General features: G+C 33.9%; 1 protein-coding gene across 2 annotated transcripts; it reads right to left on the reverse strand.

Annotated features, from left to right (window-relative positions):
* Positions 1-12,538: 12,538 nt before the first annotated feature.
* Positions 12,539-15,957, reverse strand: LOC120119578 (serine/threonine-protein kinase D6PKL2-like). 2 transcript variants are annotated; one of them, XM_039139385.1, is made up of 4 exons: positions 15,826-15,957; positions 15,349-15,728; positions 14,150-15,136; positions 12,539-13,599 (listed from the first exon to the last, which is right to left on the reverse strand). In XM_039139385.1, exons 3-4 carry the CDS (start codon positions 15,007-15,009, stop codon positions 12,726-12,728), a joined length of 1,734 nt encoding a protein of 577 aa, XP_038995316.1. In that variant the 5' UTR covers positions 15,010-15,136; positions 15,349-15,728; positions 15,826-15,957; the 3' UTR covers positions 12,539-12,725. The 2 variants fall into 2 exon arrangements, with proteins under 2 accessions (XP_038995316.1, XP_038995317.1); XM_039139386.1 differs by lacking the exon at positions 15,349-15,728 and having other exon boundaries at positions 15,826-15,951.
* Positions 15,958-24,381: the final 8,424 nt, after the last annotated feature.

Raw genomic sequence — 24,381 nt, forward strand, 5'->3', positions numbered from 1 at the left:
GGATATGAATAAGTAAATTGAACTGTTATGAATGTTAATGCCCATGTTATGTGATAAGAGAGCTAGTGGTATAGTTGGCATGCCAAGGGTCGAGGGTTTACCTATGTTCTTCGGGACATATGGACTATTTACCTATGTTCTTCGGGACATATGGACTGTTTACCTATGTTCTTCGGGACATATGGACTATTTACCTAGGTTCTTCGGGATCTATGGACTGGTCCTTCGGGACGAATACTGAACTAAGGTTCGGTGCCCCATGAGGAAATTGATACGAGTTGTGGAGACAGCATTAGTGCACAACCTCAATGTACTCACATACCTTAAGTTCTCAAATGTATACATGGGCTAATGCAAGGGCTTTAAAGATAATAAATAACTTGTTATGATACTATATATATGCTTTGTTGTGAAATGACATGGATACTCGATGGTGAGTATAGAAAGGTTCAATATATGCTTACATGATAGAAAGAAATTAGTAATAATGATATGAGTACTGATAAGTATATTAATGATATATGTATAAGTATGCATTATGTTAAATGAAATGGTTTATGGTTTTATTATATGTTTTATATGCCTCACTAAGTCAACGACTTAGCGTGTAAGTGATTTACACGTAGGTATGGAGAGGAGTAAAGAGCGATGTGGAGTAAGACAGGTCAGTTCTCCTTACTCAATGTCAGATCAGAAAAGAGGTGATTAATATGTACTTTAATATATAAAGTTCTAGTTGGTATGTATTCAAAAGAATATATTGTATAAACTCTGAATAATTTTGTAAACGTTTTGAATAAGTTGAATGTTATAAAAGTTTTTAAATTACTCAATATTTTATACGAATAAATGTTTGAAAAGTTAATGTGACACTTCGGACTCGTATCCGGGTCGGATACGGGTTGGGGGTGTTACAATACTAATATGACATACTGAGGTAGGGCATTATGGTGTGGCTGAGGGCTCTACATCTCGGGACTCACACCTCTTTAACCTTAATAAAATACCCTTAGATGTTCGGGGGTGAGATCCATAATTACATCGGATAAGTACACCCGATCAACTTACTTCGTCGATTCTTGGAGCATCTGTGCCTAGCTGACATATAAAGTGCATTGACTAGGATATATCCGAATTGTACGATCGTCGACGGCTAAAGTGACTCGGGTGTCCTGACTGTTTTTCGAGCATCAACAAGGCTAGTTTTATGTCATTCTAGCTGTTATTGTTTCTAGTTGTTATGAGTTTATTAATGTTCTCACTTGTAGTTTTATTTCATTGTATTATGGTATATTTGGGTCCCTCAAATCTATTCCTTATAACCATTGGGTTTCTTACCTAAATCTGGGTACCGATACTGAGCCCCTTCAGTATCATTACTGACCCCTGAGTATCGATATTAACATCTGGGCATCGATACTGATTGGCTATTGAGAGCTGATATGGAAGAGTTTCCTTGGCTCACTTTCCTCCTTCTCTGCTACCCATCTTGGATCCTTAGCCATCAAGGGTAAACTCCTAAACCCCATTTTTTCCATCTTCGTGTGAATGTATTTTCTTCAGATTAATGCCTTTTTGTTTTATACAAATATGCAGTTTCCCTTGGAAGGGCAAACCTTGATTCGTCACTTATACAGGATATAACACCCCCAACCCGTACCCGACCCGGATACGAGTCTGAGGTGTCACATTGACTTTTCAAACTTTGACTCGTGACAAAAATCAAAGAAAATTTAAAACTTCCATTAAAGTAAAAGCGATTTAGTTACATAATTTTACCACAATAACCAAAATCGATCAGAACATATTTAACTCAATTAATTAGTACATGCCAACTATATTCAAAATAACAAAAAAATCATTTAACTCATCTATTTTCTGATCTGAAATCTTGTAAGGGAGATGCTGACCTGTCTTGCTCCTCATAGCTTCTATATTCACTTTCTGTAACCTACGTGTGAAACACTCACACACTAAGTCGATGACTTAGTGAGGCATAAAGAAAACACATCTAATGGAATTCATACCCACTAATCATGCATGACCGTTTTATGCTATCAAATCATACAGCTCATTTCTATATACATCAACATATATTCATGTATATTATGTAACAAATACCATAACCCCTATCACACATATATCATATCATGCAATTCATATCACACATCATATACATATATCACCTACATTGTTCTCATATCACCAACATGTTTATCCTTACTAATTCCCTTTTCATGACTTTAATTCCGTCATATGAGCATAAACATATAATATACATTTTAATATACCACAATACATTACTAATTTCTATAGTCATATAATACATAAACACATAGCATCTCATATCACCATGACATATATGCACTTGTACCATGTCATTAGAAATACACATATCATTATATTAAATTATGTTATCTTTTCAAAGCCCATGTACACATGTGAGAACTATAGATATGTGAGTCTATAGAGGTTGTGCACTATGTTGTCACCATAGCTCGTATAATTGCACCAAAGTGCCACGTAGAATTACACCAGAGTGCCGCGTAGAATTGCACCGTAGTACTATATAATAATGTCTATAAGGACCACATATCATTCCTTAAGAATCATATACATATACTAGGGATCAAGTATGTGTCTCACAAGACTTCACACATGTTACAAAGAATACATATATGTCCCGAAGGACCGCGTAGACCCTCGACTCTTGGCATGCCAACTATACCCCTAGCTCTCATGACACATAACATAGGCATTAATATTTATGTTAACATACATTCACATATACACATAGTCATGTAGTCCTTTCACATAGCTCATTGTTATATAAATCACATATCCCATATACATATAAACACAAGATTCACTTACGCGTAGAACATTTTCATATAATCACATAGTCATATAATATTTCATATAACATATATTTTCTCTTTCATATATCTCATATCATGTATCATATCTTGTAATCATATAATCATATTACTTATAATCACATAACTTCTACTTATAGGGTTCAACATCATTAAACTTAGTTCACTTTTTCATATTATCATACATTTATATATTCTTATATGTCCTATCAATAACCTATAAACTTACTCATATTCTCATATATCCTATTTTAATATAATTTGTATAGTAATACTCTATAATTGTATCATATAATGATTTTACCCAAGTACTCTATTATAAAGTTTATCTTACAGGTTCAATTAGTCTCATTCTATCTTATAAATAATTTCCACTTATTTTATATCATTTTCCCTTTCCACTCACATAAACCATCTATTTATTTAGTTCAATTTCTCATGACTTCCACAATACTCTTTAATAAAACTTTGTAGCTCTTCACTTTAATACATAAACCATAGTTTCCTTTAATTTATCAATCTTCCCTATATAACATATGTATCCTTATTTATGTTTATGCCCTCGAATTTATACTATCCTCGTATAGTCTCCTAACATTTCTCGTATAATCACTTATACCATATCATATGACTTATACTTGATTATCTTATTCTTTCATGTTCATTTCATTTCTTATGACTCTATCATATAACTTATTCCATGTTTTTCCATTATTACATAATAAAGTTTTACATAAATCATATAGCATATACAAAGCATATCATTATCTTTAGTCATGCATACATACAATCAATGTAATACATATAATCACATATAATTATAACCAACACATAATCATGTCCATGACTTCATGCATATTACTCTAGGAAATAGACTCATCGCAAGTCTTATTTCCATTAAACACTACATGTCACTAGTATGCACTCACCTTGGCCTCACTAATCAATTCCAATCTCTTATCATTCCCTTGATCGATCTTACTTGCCAAATGTTCCGGAATTGATTTACGCTCAGAATCTACATAAATGTACATTTAAGGAAATCATTAAATACCTACACCTTGTAATTTGATACTAGCAACTTAAACGAACTTATTAAACCAATATTCACATTTTTCCTTTAGGGGGAATCGATTCCCTCCTGTGGGGAATCGGTTCCCCTATGAGATTCTGGAATTTCTGGTTCGCTTGAGGGGTATCGATTCCCTATTGAATGGGTATCGATTCCCCTTGAATGGGTACCGATTCCCCTTGCCCAGAAATCATATTTTCAGCACAAAATTTACTTCATTTCATCTTAAACACTTCATATTTCAACCTCTTCTATATACTAAACTCAAACACACATACTTAAGCCCATTTGTACTCATTTAATCCATCTAAATTCTCAAAATCCTCTCCTCTTAATGAAATTCAAGAATTATACTCAAATTTCAACATGTTCTAAATTCCTTTCTATCACTCCAAATCTCCTAATTCAACTATTGACAAGTCAAATTCAACTTAAAATTCAACTTATCAACTTTATTTCAAGATTTCATTCAAAAACTCAAAATCTTTAATCTCTCATATACCTTTCATCTTGTTATTTTAGAACCAATTAAGCTTTCCTTAAGCTTAATTACCTTCCAATGATCAAAACCCAACCTTTAATTGAACAAATAATCAACTAATGAAGAAACTTACCTTTTCCCTTGAGCTCTTACGGGAGAAGAAAGAAGAAAGGAAGAAGAGATGAAATGTTTTCATCTTCCACTTTTTAATCTCCTATTAAAGGGGATAAAAGTATCTTTTATTGTCAAATGACCATTTTGCCCTTTACTACTTTGGATAATTACTAAAAACTTCCAGGGATTATCTCCACATAAATCATTGAACTTTTTAACTTTTCCACTTTAATCACCAAATTCTAAAATTTTACAATTTAGTCACTAACCCATAATTTGGGATGTTACAAATCTCCCCTCCTTTAAAGAAAATTCGTCCTCAAATTTTCACTGCACACATTGATAAGAACATGTCTGTTAATGTTCTCATGTTGTTTCCTTTACTTAATCTTTCTTTCCCTTAGTTCTTCAACTACCCTTTTTTTTCTTTATACATCCTTATCAATCTTTAATTACCTTGCAGTAATAACCAACCTTTATTCCATCATCGCTTAATTACTTCTTAAACTTCCTTAATACATATAAATTATTCTTTATTCCTCTGACTAAATCTGCTTGACCAAGAAACATAACCTTTATTACATCTGATTCTTTAAACTTTTTCCTTTCCTTTCATTATTCCATTATTCCTTTATTTATTCAAAATCAAAATCTCCTTATACATAAATCATATATTTTCTTTCATGCTCAGATACTCTTTTCCTCTCACGTGTGCTCTTCTCTGATTACTAATCTTTATCATCTCTTCATCACTTTGATAATCAACACTCCTTGCACATACTTTATTCTTCGTAAAGTCCTTATTCAAATCATAATACACATATACTTGACTTCCTTCAAACATATTAATCCTTTACTCTTTCCGGCCGAAACTAGCTCAACATTAATTTATTTGACTAATTCAACTCACATTCTTACTCATTCACAATGCAATTTTACTGGGTTCAAACTCAGGCATTACAATTTCCTTTATCTTATAAATCAATCATCAATGCACCTATTCTTAAACCCTTGCAAAACAGTACCTATATCACTTGATCCTTTTTAAATAATTCTACTTTACCTATTTTCTAGCAGAACTTTTAATCCAATCCATTATTTCCCTTTTAACTTAACTTCATATTCATTCTTAACTCCTTATTTAATCTTCCAGTACCAGACTCTACTATTCAAGCGTATATGTCTTTCATCAAGTTTTGATCATTTGATATGGAATACAACTAATTCAAATCGAGTCTGTAATTGACAATCATAATCTATGTCTCTCTCTTCGATAGTGTCGATTTTTATGAGATACAAATTCTCTTAATTCTTCTGAGATCTATCTAGATCTTTAATACAATTCATCACTTCTTGAAAAGAACAATTTTTAACATCAATAATATTCTTTTCGTCTAGGCACAAACCCTTCATACCTCACTTACATACATCATTTTTCCTTCAAATAACTTAACAACAATTTCTTCGACTTATCAAACTATATTCATATCCCTACACGTTACGATTCCTCTGTTTTCAAAATCAAGCATTCTAACTTTCACTGTCTTATAAACTGATTGTTGATATATTGATTCTTAAACTTTTTCTATTACTTTATAACTTTACTTAACCATATGAATCCTTATCTCCTTCACTACATCACATTTACATGGTCCAGATACACAACTATATCCATATACGTTTCATATTCGGTTAACTTATCCTAATAATATCTTCAAATCCTTTAATTTTAATACATTTTTCGTCACATAAACTGGTTAACCAACACTAACTCTCTTTTCATTTAGAATGCAAACCCTTATAATATCCACATTTTGCTTATACACAGTACTATCTCTTTGTTTCAAATTCATCACACTAATTGCATTTATCTTATAAACTGGTCACTGATTCACTTATTCTTGAACTCTTCTACAATTCTAGCCACATCCTTAGATCTTTTAACTTTCTTATGGTGACACTTGTTCACCATATTCAATCGTATCCATGAAATAATAAGAATACTTCATATCACTTTTCCGATTCAGACATGTAAAAACTTTCTATCACTATTCTAATATGATTTCCACTTTCTGAAATCAGTCTTTGATCTTATGAGGCATTTCCTGAGGTGTCCGCTCTTCATCATGCCTAGCCAGGGCAGGTGAATAGCTATCACAGTCAGGAATATCACCTTCACTTACTTCGAAATTATCACGATCAGATTTCTACAATATTAAATTATTCTTATTCTATTAGCAAGACAACGTACTTCTTACACTATCAGATCAGAAATTTTTCACTCTATGTTGGCATGTACACATTTTATGACACTTTGGACTTCGGTTTATACAGAGAATCGGCTAAACCTTAGCTCTGATACCATTAAATATAACACCCCCAACCCGTACCCGACCCGGATACGAGTCTGAGGTGTCACATTGACTTTTCAAACTTTGACTCTTGACAAAAATCAAAGAAAATTTAAAACTTCCATTAAAGTAAAAGCGATTTAGTTACATAATTTGACCACAATAACCAAAATCGATCAGAGCATATTTAACTCAATCAATTAGTACATGCCAACTATATTCAAAATAATAAAAAAATCATTTAACTCATCTATTTTCTGATCTGAAATCTTATAAGGGAGATGCTGACCTGTCTTGCTCCTCACAGCTTCTATATTCACTTTCTGTAACATGCGTGTGAAACACTCACACGCTAAGTCGATGACTTAGTGAGACATAAAGAAAACACATCTAATGGAATTCATACCCACTAATCATGCATGACCGTTTTATGCTATCAAATCATACAGCTCATTTATATATACATCAACATATATTCATGTATATTATGTAACAAATACCATAACCCCTATCACACATATATCATATCATGCAATTCATATCACACAACATATACATATATCACCTACATTGTTCTCATATCACCAACATGTTTATCTTTACTAATTCCCTTGTCATAACTTCAATTACGTCATATGAGCATAAACATATAATATACATTTTAATATACCACAATACATTACTAATTTCTATAGTCATATAATACATAAACACATAGCATCTCATATCACCATGACATATATGCACTTGTACCATGTCATTAGAAATACACATATCATTATATTAAATTATGTTCTCTTTTCAAAGCCCATGTACACATGTGAGAACTATAGATATGTGAGTCTATAGAGGTTGTACACTATGCTGTCACCACAGCCCGTATAATTGCACCAAAGTGCCACGTAGAATTGCACCGGAGTGTCGCGTAGAATTGCACCGTAGTTCCATATAATAATGTCCATAAGGATCACATATCATTCCTTAAGAATCATATACATATACTAGGGATCAAGTATGTGTCTCACAAGACTTCACACATGTTCCAAAGAATACATATATGCCCCGAAGGACCGCGTAGACCCTCGACTCTTGGCATGCCAACTATACCCCTAGCTCTCATGACACATAACATGGGCATTAATATTTATGTTAACATATATTCACATATACACATAGTCATGCAGTCCTTTCACATAGCTCATTGTTATATAAATCACATATCCCATATACATATAAACACATGGTTCACTTACGCGTAGAACATTTTCATATAATCACATAGTCATATAATATTTCATATAACATATATTTTCTCTTTCATATATCTCATATCATGTATCATATCTTGTAATCATATAATCATATTACTTATAATCACATAACTTCTACTCATAGGGTTCAACATCATTAAATTTATTTCACTTTTTCATATTATCATACATTTATATATTCTTATATGTCCTATCAATAACCTATAAACTTACTCATATTCTCATATATCCTATTTTAATATAATTTGTATAGTAATACTCTATAATTGTATCATATAATGATTTTACCCAAGTACTCCTTTATAAAGTTTATCTTATAGGTTCAATTAGTCTCATTCTATCTTATAAATAATTTCCACTTATTTTATATCATTTTCCCTTTCCACTCACATAAACCATTTATTTATTTAGTTCAATTTCTCATGACTTCCACAATACTATTTAATAAAACTTTGTAGCTCTTCACTTTAATACATAAACCATAGTTTCCTTTAATTTATCAATCTTCCCTATATAACTTATGTATCCTTATTTATGTTTATGCCCTCAAATTTATACTATCCTCGTAGAGTCTCCTAACATTTCTCGTATAATCACTTATACCATATCATATGACTTATACTTGATTATCTTATTCTCTCATGTTCATTTCATTTCTTATAACTCTATCATATAACTTATTCCATATTTTTTCATTATTACATAATAAAGTTTTACATAAATCATATAGCATATACAAAGCATATCATTATCTTTAGTCATGCATACATACAATCAATGTAATACATATAATCACATATAATTATAACCAACACATAATCATGTCCATGACTTCATGCATATTACTCTAGGAAATAGACTCATCGCAAGTCTTATTTCCATTAAACACTACATGTCACTAGTATGCACTCACCTTGGCCTCACTAATCAATTCCAATCTCTTATCATTCCCTTGATCGATCTTACTTGCCAAATGTTCCGGAATTGCTTTACGCTCAGAATCTACATAAATGTACATTTAAGGAAATCATTAAATACCTACACCTTGTAATTTGATACTAGCAACTTAAACGAACTTATTAAACCAATATTCACATTTTTTTCCTTTAGGGGGAATCGATTCCCTCATGTGGGGGAATCGGTTCCCCTATGAGATTCTGGAATTTCTGGTTCGCTTGAGGGGTATCGATTCCCCATTGAATGGGTACCGATTCCCCTTGAATGGGTACCGATTCCCCTTGCCCAGAAATCATATTTTCAGCACGAAATTTACTTTATTTCATCTTAAACACTTCATATTTAACCTCTTCTATATACTAAACTCAAACACACATACTTAAGCCCATTTGTACTCATTTAATCCATCTAAATTCTCAAAATCCTCTCCTCTTAATGAAATTCAAGAATTATACTCAAATTTCAACATGTTCTAAATTCCTTTCTATCACTCCAAATCTCTTAATTCAACTATTGACAAGTCAAATTCAACTTATCAACTTTATTTCAAGATTTCATTCAAAAACTCAAAATCTTTAATCTCTCCTATACCTTTCATCTTGTTGTTTTAGAACCAATTAAGCTTTCCTTAAGCTTAATTACCATCCAATGATCAAAACCCAACCTTTAATTGAACAAATAATCAACTAATGAAGAAACTTACCTTTGCCCTTGAGCTCTTACGGGAGGAGAAAGAAGAAAGGAAGAAGAGATGAAATGTTTTCATCTTTCACGTTTTAATCTCCTATTAAAGGGGATAAAAATATATTTTATTGTCAAATGACCATTTTGCCCTTTACTACTTTGGATAATTACTAAAAACTTCTAGGGATTATCTCCACATAAATCATTGAACTTTTCAACTTTTCCACTTTAATCACCAAATTCTGAAATTTTACAATTTAGTCACTAACCCATAATTTGGGATGTTACACAGGAGGTTTTCTTTGTGAATTTTCTTAGTGCAAACTTAGGCCGGGCTCCAGCTAGACAGGCTGCATTAGGTGCGGGTCTTCCGAATTCCGTCATTTGCACCACTGTTAACAAGTTTGTTCATCTGGGATGAAAGGTAAAATCCTCTTTCTGTATTGAAGGATGTTGATTCTTTGATGTCTTATTGATTATTCCTTGTTATCCCAGCGATGATGCTTGCATCGCAAACTATCCGGTTAGGCATCAATGATGTTGCGGTTGCTGGTGGTATGGAAAGCATGTCAAGCGCACTCAAGTATTTGGTAGAAGCAAGGTGTGCATGCATCCATGTTTTTGTTCAGTCTTGAATTGTTTCATGCTGTTTTTTTGCAAAAAATAAAAATAAAATATAAAAGAAAATTCATTGAATTAAGAGTGCACTTTGTCTTGCAAATGTTGATGAAATTTAATGAACTTAACAATAATTCTGTTACTAGTTCAAAGAGTATTCTGACATGAGCATTGAACTGAATTGCAGACCCTGTACCTGTCAGGGTCATTATCTAGTTAATTAGTCACTTTTTTTCTGGTTTAGTCCATTTCCATTTTATGGTCCATGTTCGGGGTTCAGGGCTCCCTGTCCCAGCAAGGTTGTCTCCAAGGTTCAAACATGGGTAATGGGTTCTCTCCTTGCGGGTGCAATGTGCCTTTTCATTGCACCCAACACTGGTTGGTGGTTCATTAGTCACTCCCGTTTGGAGGGTTATTTTTTTAATGAAGATTTCATTTATAGGAATAGATTGGTGCTTCATTTGATGGATATGTCAGTGAACCGATATTTACACCACAGAAGATTACTGTTTGCTTAAAAGAAATAATTTTCTGCTTCTTGCAGCTCTTAATAAACTGGATGGTTCTCTAAAGTATTTGTTGATTTTTTTTATCTATATGCTGTCGTAAGCCATTGAAAGTTTATCTTCGATTCGTGGGCAGAAATGGATCTCGAATAGGACATGATACCATTGTAGATGGCATGCTCAAAGATGGGTCGTGGGATGTATATAATGATTTTGGAATGGGAGTATGTGGAGAGTTATGTGCTGACCAACACAACATTACGCGAGAAGAGCATGTTTGGGTTCTTTGTGGTCAATACTATCTCAGGGGTAACCTTATATCTTCCCGAGTTTTCTGCATATTAATGCTCTCCATATGTTATAATGTTCTGTTTGCAGGATGCTTATGCTATTCGTAGCTTTGAGCGTGGAATTGCAGCTCAAAACAATGGTCTCTTGGCTTGGGAAATAGTTCCAGTGTGGTTTCTAATCTCGCTCTGTAATTAATTGAAATTGATAGTTTATGTTATTCTGCTAACATAAATGCCCAAATTTGTACATGTAGGTTGAAGCCGATATACATGTTACTATAAAATTTGCTGTTGATTTGTTTTTTTTCCCTTCAAAGTTGATTAGAAAAAGTCAGAGCACAGGTTTCATGTATTCAGATAGCTGCTGATCTCTAGAGCATTCAATCAGCAGCTCATGAGACAGCAGAAAAAGGAAGAACCCATAGTGGAATAAAAAACATAAAAAAGGGTTAGTTTATGTTTAAAACATGTCACAATGATCCATAAATTGGACAACTTTCATTGACAAGCTTAATGTTATATTTTCTGGATTCTGTGTCTTCATTTTATCTTTTGAAGCAATTGTACTCTTTAACAATACGGTAAGAACAGGAACGTGAGAAAAATGGTTTATATATGACATAAAAATGGAATAATAAATAATAAGAATATGATATAAATATACAAATGTTTTAAATTTGTTTATAACAAGATAAAAATGAAACAATATAATTCTAGTACATAACTTGCCAAGTGTAGATACGTTGGGCATAGGTATCGGGAATATTGGCATTGCTAGTTTAGATATACACCTTGCCTAATTTAAATGCATAACTCGCTAAAAGAAAAGGCTTCATGAAAATGTCGATGTCATCAACAGAAGCCTGTAACACATACAGATTCTCGAGCAGTGGAGGTGAAATAGAATAAAATCAAGTGAATTATTTGAGACAACTGAGGGGGGGGGGGGGACATTGGCGTTCATCAAAGAAGAAGAAAACAATTTGTTTTCTTTCGATGTTGATGGTGTTTGGGGCGAACATAGTGGTGGGTAAAAGCCACTCAAGTATGGATGCCCCGTCTTGGACGCTGTCCCCTTCCATTGATTCCTCTGCCAACGCCATCACCGTGTGTGATTAAACCTTCAGAAATATCTTGATATCTCCCCTGCATTTTATTATCACGTATGGGCGTTAACATGTTAATGTTTTCTGGCGTACAATATTTTTCCAAACCGATGATTTTGAACATGCTACAATTTCTATATGTTCATCATTCCCATTTGTTATTTTTCTCTATAGTTGTCAGGCATAGTGTGGCAGAGGGCCAGCCAATGCAATAATTACAAAATGCAGATTAAAATTTGTTAAAATAGGAAGCAACTACAAACATTTGGCTTTTTCCATGTAATGTATCCATCAACATGAAAACTTCATCCACATCTTACCAACATCCATTGGGGTGTTCATGATAATTCTTCTCCCTAAAGAGAAACGGATTGGGTTTGCAATTAATGGCAACAAATGCTAAAAGAAATCGAATTCCAGATAATTGTCTGAACCCTTTTTATCATAAGCAGCTGCACTGACAGCAGCCTTTTCACTTGATGCCGGGGAAGCTGTTACTCGTTCAAGCTCCACTGGCTTTGGAATCTCAGGTGGGGTAGCACAACGAATCAATGCCCAATTCACACCTTCAAAGAAGGGTTGTTGCTTAATCTCGGTTGCCCCTCGTTTATAAGCCAATCTATGTTGTGGTTCTTTTACAAGTAGTCCTCTTATGAGGTCCCTTGCTGCAAAACTCACAACGGGTGATTCTGGAAACCTAAGATGCTCTCCTATGACATTGAACAATGTTGCCCGGTTGCCAGATCCCTTAAAAGGGGTTTTACCAAACAAAAGTTCATAGAGGAAGATTCCAAAAGTCCACCAATCAACAGCACTTCCATGGCCCTCACCCTTTATGATCTCTGGCGCCAAGTACTCATGAGTCCCCACAAATGACATTGACCGGGCATCAGTTGGCTCTGCTATTAGCTCGGGTAATGGGCTAACTTGGTTTGCAATTTCACATTTTGGCTTGCGGTCTTTCTTGGACTTACTAGAAAAGAGACGGGGAGAAAAGCAAGTTGTTGGAGCAACGCAAGACGGCTGAATGCAAGAAGGTTCAATGCAGGCAGGCTGAACACAGTAAACTGGGTTCTTTCTTAATGTATCTGATTCGAGAGAAGACGTCCTGACAAGAGTTGGGCTGACAGAACAACGAAGGGAAAGATCAAAATCAGAGAGCATTATATGACCATCTTCCCTCACAAGAACATTTTCTGGCTTAAGATCACGATAGATGATCCCAAGCATATGAAGATATTCCAGTGCTAGCAAGACCTCTGCCACATAAAATCTGCAATGCAGAATAAATTTCAACAAATTTTATTCCATATGAATAAATGCAAATAGCAAAAAGGAAATAAAATGAAAATTTTCATTACTGAGCTTCCACAAAGTTGTTCCTTTTAAAGAGATTCTCATTCAGTCCAACATCAGCAAACAAGTTTTTCAAGGCAAGGTGTAAGGTTTTTAAACTTTATAGCATGAACCAAAATTTTCAAACAAATTATTGCACAATAATACCTTTCAAAGGATTAGCTACCCTTTGCAACATGGTCGATGGTACAATCCCATAACAGAAAAAATGGTCTTGAAAAGACAACTGTGGGCATATATGTTTCAAAAACATCAGAAAACTGAAGCATTTTTCTATATTTCACTTAGGTAGATGCTTAAAAATATAGGAATTACAAGAGACAAGAACCCCAAAGCCCTTCAAGCAATCAGACAACTTAGGATTGAAAGCAAGCACATCATAGATGGTTGAAAAGTAAGCGAACAAGAAAAGGCATGCACATGATAGTGAAGAACATGAAATATCTTTTCAGATTTGATTGTCATACTTTACTGCCTGCTCGGGAAAATGTTTCCTGGGTTGCTTCTGCCTGAGGGTGTGCAAGTCTCCACCAGGACAAAACTCCATTACCAAACAGGAGAACTTCTCTGTCTCAAAATGTGTGTAAAGTGTAGGAAGGAAGGGATGATCAAGAGATTGCAGTATCTCTCTTTCTGTTTGAGCCCGAAGCAGTTTCTTACGACTTGCTAAAGATGCTTTGTCCATAACCTTAATTGCAAAATAACACTTAGTTCCACTCAAATCCGACAGATAAACACTCCCGATGTCCCCGCAACCCAACCTCCTTAGCAGTCTAAAATGGCTCAAACCTAGAATCCCATCTCTTGCCTTGACAGCCTGGATAGCTTCCCACCTCAAGTCGTTTGCTTTGTGAGGCTTATTGATACTACTACTAAAGCTGCTGCATGTGCTTTCTTCACTCACATCACTACTTGTGCTACCTCTGCACATGCTGCTCTTGCCACTCTCAAGACGGTCAAGACGGTCACTAATCTTGGGAAGACTACTAGACCCATCGCTAACTTTGGCAGATACTGAGCTGTTTTTAACACTTCCATATTCTGATATTTTCTTTTCTTGCTTAGCAGAAATTTCGGATGAATCTACTCTGTCTGATGCTTTTTTAGCACATGATGTAAATGAGCATGACTCCAACTTCTTGCTTAAAGACTCAACAGAACCATTTTGATCAAAAATGGGTGACCTTTTCTTTTCAGAAGCATCAGCCACACCTTGTTTTCGTGCAGTCTCTACTGACCGGAGAAGGCACTCCGACATAGCCAGCTCAGATTTGTTCGTCTTCTGTTGCTGATTGGGAGGAATTTTGGAACTAGATTTTGAGGCCATTAGGGGATATGAAGAATTTCAAATACTCTGATCAAATCTCACATAAACATAGTTCAAAATCATTACAAACAGCACCATGTCTGCATTTGGAGTTCAACATAGCTTCCCCCTCTAACTCCACCAACAGCTAACATAAAAAACCAAAAAAAAAATCATAAGAACAACCCATCATGATTCAATTAGGTCAGACAGTATAACTAGATGATCTACAATGCGAGAAGAATCCAAGAAGCATTTAAAATACAAATGCTAGTCATTTGCCCAAACTAAAAAACAAAGAAACAAATCTATCACCAGAGGAGCATAAATTATCTAAGCAAAGCTGGAGCAAATTCTTACGAGCCAAACAGTTGCCGGATTTTATGTTAGAGGGCGAACTTCTAAAATTTTAATAAGGCACGGTCCATCCCTGGTTAATAAATGTCAGATCAAAAGGCACCGCCGACCAACACATGAGCAGAAAATAAGTTAGTACCTCACTAAAAGAGAGAAAATAGCCATTACAGATAAAACATAGCATAAAAAAAGCAGCATGCAAGGAACAGAGGTTGCTCGATTAAATGAAACCTAGCATAAAAAATGAGCAGAAGGCTGTAAAAAGAAATCCCAAAACAGTGAAAATTTGAACTGAAATCAGATCTCCATATAGATTTAAAAAGGTACGAGTTTTAAGTGAAAAACCCAAGGCAGATCCAAAGCAGAAAAGAAAAACCCAATCACTGAAAACCGAAACAATAGGAGAGAAAATAATAGCATTAAGCAAAGAGAAGCAAAAACGCCATTTGAGCTAAAAAGGTAAGAGAGGAGAGAGAGTACCAATGAAATCAAACTACGAGAGATGAGTGATTTGGTTAAAGGAGAACGCAAAGAGGACTGTAGAAGAGGAAATGTAGCTCCTTTGTTAGCTACCTAAACAGTTAACGCCGCACCCACCCCAAACACCCAGTTGGGTTTGCTATTTTATAAATAAAAGCCTTGAACTTAAAAAAGGTCAAACTATATTAATTTTGGACTAAAAACACAAATAGTAATTGTTTTACTAAATTACTTAATTATTAAAAATTATAAAATAATATTTTAATTATAGAGTATTATTTTTTAGATATTTTAACTATTAAAAATTATAAAATGATCACTCGACTATTTATTATATTTCAAATTCATTCTTTTTCATTGAAAAATGGACGATATTCTGAACTGAATGTTAACCTATTAACTATGATATAATAAAATCTGATCTTAGAATCTCAAACGGTTATCATATTGTAGTCATTATGTTAACGTGTAGCTTAAATAATTTAATAAAAATGATGAGTTTGAAATATAATGAATAGTCGAGTGATTATTTTATAACTTTTAATAGTCGAGGGACTTAACAAAGTAACATTTTATAGTCAAAGGACGATTTGATAACTTTTAATAATAGATAAACCTAGTAAAACAATATCTTATAATCAAGGGATCATTTATGTACTTTACCCATTAAATTTTTAGTTTAAGTATCTAAACTATCTTCTTCTTTTTTTTTAATAATAACGGCAGCTCTTCATTTATTAACACACATGAAACAACTAAAGTAAAGAAACTAAACGTGGAATCTAGTTAAGACCCACCCAAACAACTAAATTGAAAGTCGAGAAAGAAAGTAGAGCCTAAAGATGAACTGGTGACTACCAGAGTGAATCAAGGCCGGGAACCGCCGCCATGCAGTGAGCCACCATGTTTCCTTCCCTGGGAACGAAACTAAACAAGCATGCAATGAAGGACTCTGTCCGTCGTTGTGTCTCCCAAATCAAAGCATTGATTTCAGAAAAATCAGGAGAGCTGGAGCTGAGTTTCTCTATTGTAGTCTTGGAATCGTCCTCACAGTCACCAACATAAACCCCATCTCAATCGCGAAGATAACCAAATGCAGCGCTGCAACCGCCTTCGCCTGAAAAGCTGAGGTAATCCTACAAACTCTTTTGACAAGCACCCATTATCAATCCTTCATTGTTTCGAATTACGATACCTGACCAAGACGTTTTTTGTGACGGAAAACCGTGCATCGAAGTTTATTTTTACCATTGGAGCGATAGGGGGCTTCCAACGGAACTGGACAGGCCGAGATGGACCTTGAAGTCTCGCGTTAGCCAAGGAGAAGTCCAGACATTGAGATTAAACTAGCGCCACCATGTCCTCCGCCTTCCTAAGCAGCCCATCATGGTAATGTTTATTCCTTGCATACCAAAGTGCCCAAATAGCAGTTATAATTTCCGCATGCTTACTAGTGGGATAAAATTGAAATAATCATACTAACCATTCTAACATAGAGCCAGCAGCAATGTTCGGGGGCCAATCATAATTCAAACGAACCCACACTAGAGGCAAGAACACAATCACGAATAATATGAATACTTGTCTCCACTTCACCATCACACTTCGAGCACATTGAGTTATGCATGATACGTTTGTTAAATAAATTATGCTTTTACAGGATGTAATTACGTACAAATTTCTAAGCTTAGATCTTTATTTTTCGTTGACACGAACAAGTCCAAATTTTATTAAAAACGGGTTTCTCCTGCTGTGAGACTACATCCTCGTCCAATAACAGTATACAATCTCGATTTCTCACCCCCCCCCCCAGACTCGACAGTCTTCTTGGGGAAACCAAGAAAGTGGAATACCCGCAATCAAATCTGCATCCTCTACATCGAATATCTCAGCAACCATATCAATGTTCCAAACCCCCGAATCAGTTATGATCAAATCCGCCACCCTCCCAATCGTTTCATTCTCATTCAAAGTAACGAGTCATGGAGGATGTACCGGTAACTAGTAGTCATTCCAGACTCAGATGGAGCTGTCCGTCCCAACCTTCCACCCCAACCCTTTCAAGAGAAGGCTTTTTGCACAACGAATACTTCGCCAAATGTATGACAGTGCAACTCCAACACTAGAGCTCAAGAAATTTCCCGTCGTGTAAGACTTTGTACGAAAGAGATGACCTACAAGCGAAGTAGGATTCATAAGAAGCCTCTAACCTTGCTTAGCCAGCAAAGCGATGCTAGATTTTGCAAGATCACGAAAACCCAAACTCTAATTTTCTTTTGACTGACAGAGGGCACTCCAAGAAACACCAGTGAATACCCATTTTGATCTCTGATTTTTACCACCAGAAACAATTCGTAGCGAATAGAGGAATAGCTTGGAGTACAGATTTTATAAAGGCCTCCTTACCTCCTTGAGATAGAGCCCTCACACACCAGTTCCTTATGCGGCTTTACAATTTGTCAAATAAATATAGGAAAACCCTCTTCTTGTTTCGTCTAACTATACAGGGAAGGCCCATATATTTTTCAGGATTTGTTTCATTTGTTACCTCAAAAACTCGTCGCACATCACTTCTATTTGCATCAAGCACATTTGTACTGAATTTGTTTTGACTTGTCCAAATTGATGGCTTATCCCGAACTTCCCCCATAAATTCGAAGTATTTCCTTGATTTGCAAAGTTGCGTGTGCAGTCACTTCCCCAAAGATGAGGTTGTCATCCGCAAAGAGAAGATGAGAAACTCTTAATTCGAACTCCTTGCAAGTCCCCCGAAAAAAGGGTCTATCGCAAAAGCGCAGAGAGTCCCTCACTACAAATGAAGAAAAGATGAGGACTTAGTGGATCACCTTTTCTGAGCCCTTTCCCGCATAAAACTGTTCACCCGCAATCCTATTGAGAACAACCGAATATGATACTATGAAACACAATTTTTAATGCGGTCAATCCATTCTGGAGCGAAACCCATCTTCTCCATAACAGACCAAATAAAATAAAATAAATATTATAATTATTATATAATAATTTAAATATTCAAATTACTTTTCTTTGTCAAATTTCAAATGGACCGGTCTTCATTTATAATATTATTGTCGGTAAAAATAAATTTATATTAAGATGTGTCAAAATATACGTTTTAGAGTTTTAAGTGCTTAATAAATGGTTAATTCTTACTCAAAATAAAAAAAAATGTTTATAAATTTGTTTACTAGTCAAATTGGTATTAAGTTTAATTTTAGACAACCATTCCCTTCATGAAAATATTATTTAATTTATTTAAAAGAATATATTTTATATTTTACACACCAACTCCTTTATTATTAGTTTAACCATCAATAACTAAATTAAGATTAGGGTAACATTATAGTGACTGAATTTACAAAAAAATTATTTTGATGACCAAAAAAAATTTAATTGTGTAGTTAGTAATGTAGTAATGTATAAATTTTTTTACCAAAATAATTCCTAATAATATTTTTTTTCTTAATCCAACATTCTTTTTAGATTATTTCCTTAAATTATAATTTATCATTTATATAGGTTTTTGTCATATGTGATCAATTAAATTACTATGAAGAGTGTTTTATTTATTTTAGGATTTTATGGTAAATTTTTAGGTTTTATAATTTATGATTTAGAGTTTTTAAATTTTATTAGTTTAAGATTATGATAAAATATATATTTTAGTTCATAACTTTGTCAAATTTAAATAATTTGAATTCAGACGAAAATTAAATTATCAAATAATCTTAATTTCAATTCGTTATATGATATTTTAATTATTTAATTTTTGTTTGTATTTTAATTATTTAATTTGTGTTTGTATTTTAATTATTTGAGTTTGACAAATTACATATCTTCTAATAAAATCCTAACTTTACACTCTAAATTATGAAATATAACAAATATTAATAATTCTTATATTAATGTAATATGTCACGTAAATAAAAGTGTGTTGATGTAACACCTTGATTTTTGGGTCAAGAATTTCGGGCTAAATCGACTTGTGAGTAGCCATAACCCAAGTATAAAGTGAATTGGGCTTAAATGAGCCCATTATGGATTAGAAAAGGGTATTTTTGAATTGAGGGTAATATAGGAAGGATCAAATAATCAATTTATCCCATTTTCTACAAAAGCTGAAAATCCTTATTTGGTATGAAGTCACCCATGCAAGAGAATCCCATCTCTTTTTCCTTCATACTTTGTCTTCTTCTCACCATTCAAACTTCTTTCATTCTTCTTCTTGTTTCCAAGCAAAGGTGAAGACTTGCTAGTCTTCATTCCTATTTCAGATTAGTGAAGGTAAATGATAGAATCATCAACTCTCAAGCTCCCATTCAAGCTCCTCTTTTAGAGTTTTGGCCATGAAAAAGTTTTAGTAGGGGTTTTTGGGACCTTAGAAAGATTCTAGCTCATTTTAATGTATAAAACCATGTTCCTACCCATTCCAAGCCTTTTATATAAGCTAATAACTCAAAAACCTTGATTTTTTTAGTAAGAGAAATGAGTGAGAGCTCAAGAAGGAAGGACAAGGAGAGAAAAGTGCTTGGTTGAGCCTTGAGTTGTTCTGTAACACCCCCAACTCGAATCCGGCCTGAATCCGAGTCTGAGGTGTCACATTGACTTTTTAAAACATTTATTTGTATAAAATAGTGAGTATTTTAAAAACTTTTATAACATATAACTTATTCAAAACGTTTATAGAACTATTCAGAGCTTATACAATTCAAATCTTTTAAATACATGCCAACTAGACTTTTATACCATAAAATACATTTAAATTATCTATTTTCTGATCTGAAACTTTGTAAGGAAAATGTTGACCTGACTTGCACCTCAACAATCCATAAGCTTGTAAGAACCTGCGTGTGAAACACTCACACGCTAAGTCTATGACTTAGTGAGGCGAATAAATATATAATGTAAACTCTAACTTGTAATCATGCAGGAACAACTATTATTATCATATCATACACATCATATCAAATCATCTCACTCATATGTTTTTCATATAACAATTACATACATATAATCATTTATGTTTTTATCTTGCTCCTATAGTATTATACTTCATATCTCTTATTTCTTATTCATATGATCTCTTACATTCATATTCTATAACTTATAACAAATTCTTATATCATCATATATAAGTCATTTATACTCACTCACATATACATCAACATATATTCCTGTAACAGATACAATAATCCATATCACACATATATCATATCATGCAATTCATATACATATATCACATACATTGATTTCACAATTATCTCTTTATTAGCCCATGTACACATGTGAGAACTATAGATATGTGAGTCTATAGAGGTTGTGCACAAATGTTGTCACCACAGCTTGTATAATTCCCACTAGGGGCACGTATAATTTGTCCTGAAGGACCACGTAGATGTCCCAAAGGACTATTATGTCCCGAAGGACCGCGTAGACCCTCGACTCTTGGCATGCCAACTATACCTCTAGCTCTCCTAACACTTACATGGGCATTCTCTTTTATATCGTTTCACATAGTCATATCTCATATGCTCATAGCTTTTATCATATCATTTCTCATATTCATATAATAATATGATTCACTTTCAAGTATCACATATACACATTCATATCACATGTTCTTATAAACTCATAACTTCTTTCACATGTACCTATAATCAGGTAGTTTCTTTTCACGTAGTCCATGTCACTTTTCATATCATTCATTTATCACATACATAATCTTTATCATATATACATTTCTTCACTTATCTCATAGTTATGTATCATATTACATAATTTAACTTATATCATATTGTCATGTGTGCATATATCATGGACAATTAACATGTATCATATAAACATTTATTCACTCATATCATTAACATATGTAACAATCAATAACACACACATAACATATCAAACATATGCTCATATTAATTGTTGAAAACATTTTGTGTTTCGATATAACAAATTAAATTTAAATGAATTTTAAGATTTTACAAATGATTTTCTAAGTATATTCGATTTAATTAATCGAATATCAAATTATTACTCCAAGTTTTTTTAAGATCAATTTCAAACCTTACTAAGTGTGTAAAATTGTGTTTTATACTTAACTATTTTTGAAACAATTTTCACAAAGTATTTTGAACCAATATCAAGCCTAAAATAAATTTTTAGAGTGATGCACCGATGCATCAATCCATGCATCGATGCACCATGAATTAAATTGAACATCGAATGCATTTCATGCATCGATGCACACACCATGCACCGATGTACTGAGGATTTTATGAAAACATCGAATGCATTTGATGCATCGATGCACCAGTCATGCATCGATGCACTCTGGCTATTTTGAAACATCGAATGCACTTGATGCATCGATGCACTCTTAGTGCACCGATGCACTAAGGGTCCAACGGTCAAAATATTTGAATTTTATACTGATGCACCGATGCACCATAGGTATGCATTGATGCACTGATGCTCCTAACTGTTTTAATTAATTATTTTCACACTTAAACGACTATATTGAATCCACTAATCATTCCCAACGTTCAGAAGTGATTCAAGGTATATTTAAGCAAGCTTAGAAGTCATTGATCAATAACAAGAAACATCAAGCAACTAGAATCAAGAGAGAATCAAAGAGAAAGCATCAAACCTCAAGTTTGAGCATTTCAAGCCTATTTTTCATTCAATATTCATTTTGCTTTCAAGAACACTTATTGTGCTCAATTGTATTTATTCTTGAGTGTTCTTTTCTTTGTTCTAGAATTGTGCAAACAATCTACCTTGTGAGGATTTCTTTGTAAGTTTGCAAATTTGTATTGTTCTCTTTGGGAGAGAGTGTTCTCAAGAATTTGGGGTATAATTCTTGAGAGTTTGTAAGGTTACTCTTTGTCCTCAAAAGAAAGACAAATTAGTGAATTTGTGGAAAATCCTTAGTGTGGATAGCTAAGGTAGTGGACGTAGACTTTGGTTGATAAAGTCGAACCACTCTAAATCACTGTGTAATTTCTTTCAATTTTCTGCAAAAGCTTCCACCAAAATTTTTATTGCCAATTCACGCCCCTCTTGGCCGATTCCGTCAATCGATTAACTCAACAATTGGTATCAGAGCCTAACTCATTTGAAGGTTTAATCTCCCCTTGAGTCGATTCGGGAAGAGTTACATCGATAATCAAAGTCATCAATGGTCTCTACTTCAAACTTCGACTCCGGTCTCGATTCGATGCCCGTCAACAAACCTTCTTTCTTCAATGGGGTTAATTATGTCTATTGGAAAAATAGGATGATGTACTTCATTCAAGCAAGTGACATAGGAGCATGGAATGTCGTAGAAGAAGGATACTTCAAGCATCTCACTCATCCAAGATTATGGAGTGAATGAGAGACAAAAATGTTCCAGCTCAACTCCAAAGCCATCCATATCATATTTTGTGCTCTTGGACTATATGAATACAGAAGAGTTTCATCTTGTACAACCGCCAAAGAAATATGGGACAAACTTCAAGTCACTCATGAAGGTATCGATGAGGTAAAGAAATCTAAAATTAGTATTCTAGCGCATAGCTATGAAAATTTCAGGATGAAACCAAATGAAGATATCAAAGCTATGACGGATAGATTCTCAACGATTGTCAATGGTCTCAAATCATATGGAGAGATCATTTCAAATGAAAAGCTTGTGAGGAAGTTAGTCTACTCCCTCCCAAAGTCGTGGCAATCAAAGAAGACAACAATCATCGAGTCTAAGGATCTAACATCCTTAACTCTTGAAGAGCTAATCGGTTCACTCCTCACTCATGAAATGATGCTTGAAGATGAGGTGGACCTTGATAAGATTGAAGAGACACCAAAGGAGAAGGAGAAGAAGAAAAACATTGGAGTTGCTCTCAAATCCACAAAAAATGAGAGTGTTTCGGATGAAGATGACGATGACGAGGAAATGACATTGTTTGCCAAACGGTTTAGAAAAATGATGAGACCTTACCGAGGAAGAAAATTCAAACGAAATGAAGGCCTTAAAAATGAACCAAAAGAGAAGGACCCGATCATTTGCTATGAATGTAAAAATCCGGGGCATGTCAAATATGATTGCCCACAACTGAAGAGAAAGGGTCAATCAAAGAATAAACACAAGGCTCATGTGGCTACATGGAGCGATGAAGAAGGTTCCGATGAAGAGGAACAAGAAGTAGCAAACTTGTGCTTGATGGCATTCGGGGAAGATTCTAAGGTAACCTCTAACTCATCTGATTTTGATGATTTATCCTATGATGAGTTATTAGAGGAATATAATGGGTTGGCTACGGATTATGAGAAATTGTTTTTAAAATATAAAAATGATGTTTCAAAATTGAAAAATGAAAATAAACTCATATCCAAAACCAACAACGATCTTGAAAGTAAAATCAAAGATTTGCAAATCAAACTAGAAGAGTTTGAAAAAAAAAATTGGATTTGCAAAATTTATTTTCAAAGGTCAGTGATGATCATCAAAAGAAAATTGATGATCTTAAAACTTCTTTTGATAAAGTTGGAACAAAA

The sequence above is a fragment of the Hibiscus syriacus genome, unplaced genomic scaffold (genome assembly GCF_006381635.1).
Source record: "Hibiscus syriacus cultivar Baekdansim isolate YM2019G1 unplaced genomic scaffold, ASM638163v2 tig00110332_pilon, whole genome shotgun sequence".
Classification (NCBI taxonomy): Eukaryota; Viridiplantae; Streptophyta; class Magnoliopsida; order Malvales; family Malvaceae; genus Hibiscus; species Hibiscus syriacus.

What these genes read in the sequence shown, in the direction of transcription:
- LOC120119578 (XM_039139385.1), bottom strand. Translation starts at nt 15,009, where the DNA reads ATGGCCTCAAAATCTAGTTCCAAAATTCCTCCCAATCAGCAACAGAAG. An exon ending in TTTCCCGAGCAGGCAGTAAA is followed by an intron (nt 13,600 to 14,149) that starts GTATGACAATCA and finishes TCTGCATTGCAG; the next exon opens with ATTTTATGTGGCAGAGGTCT.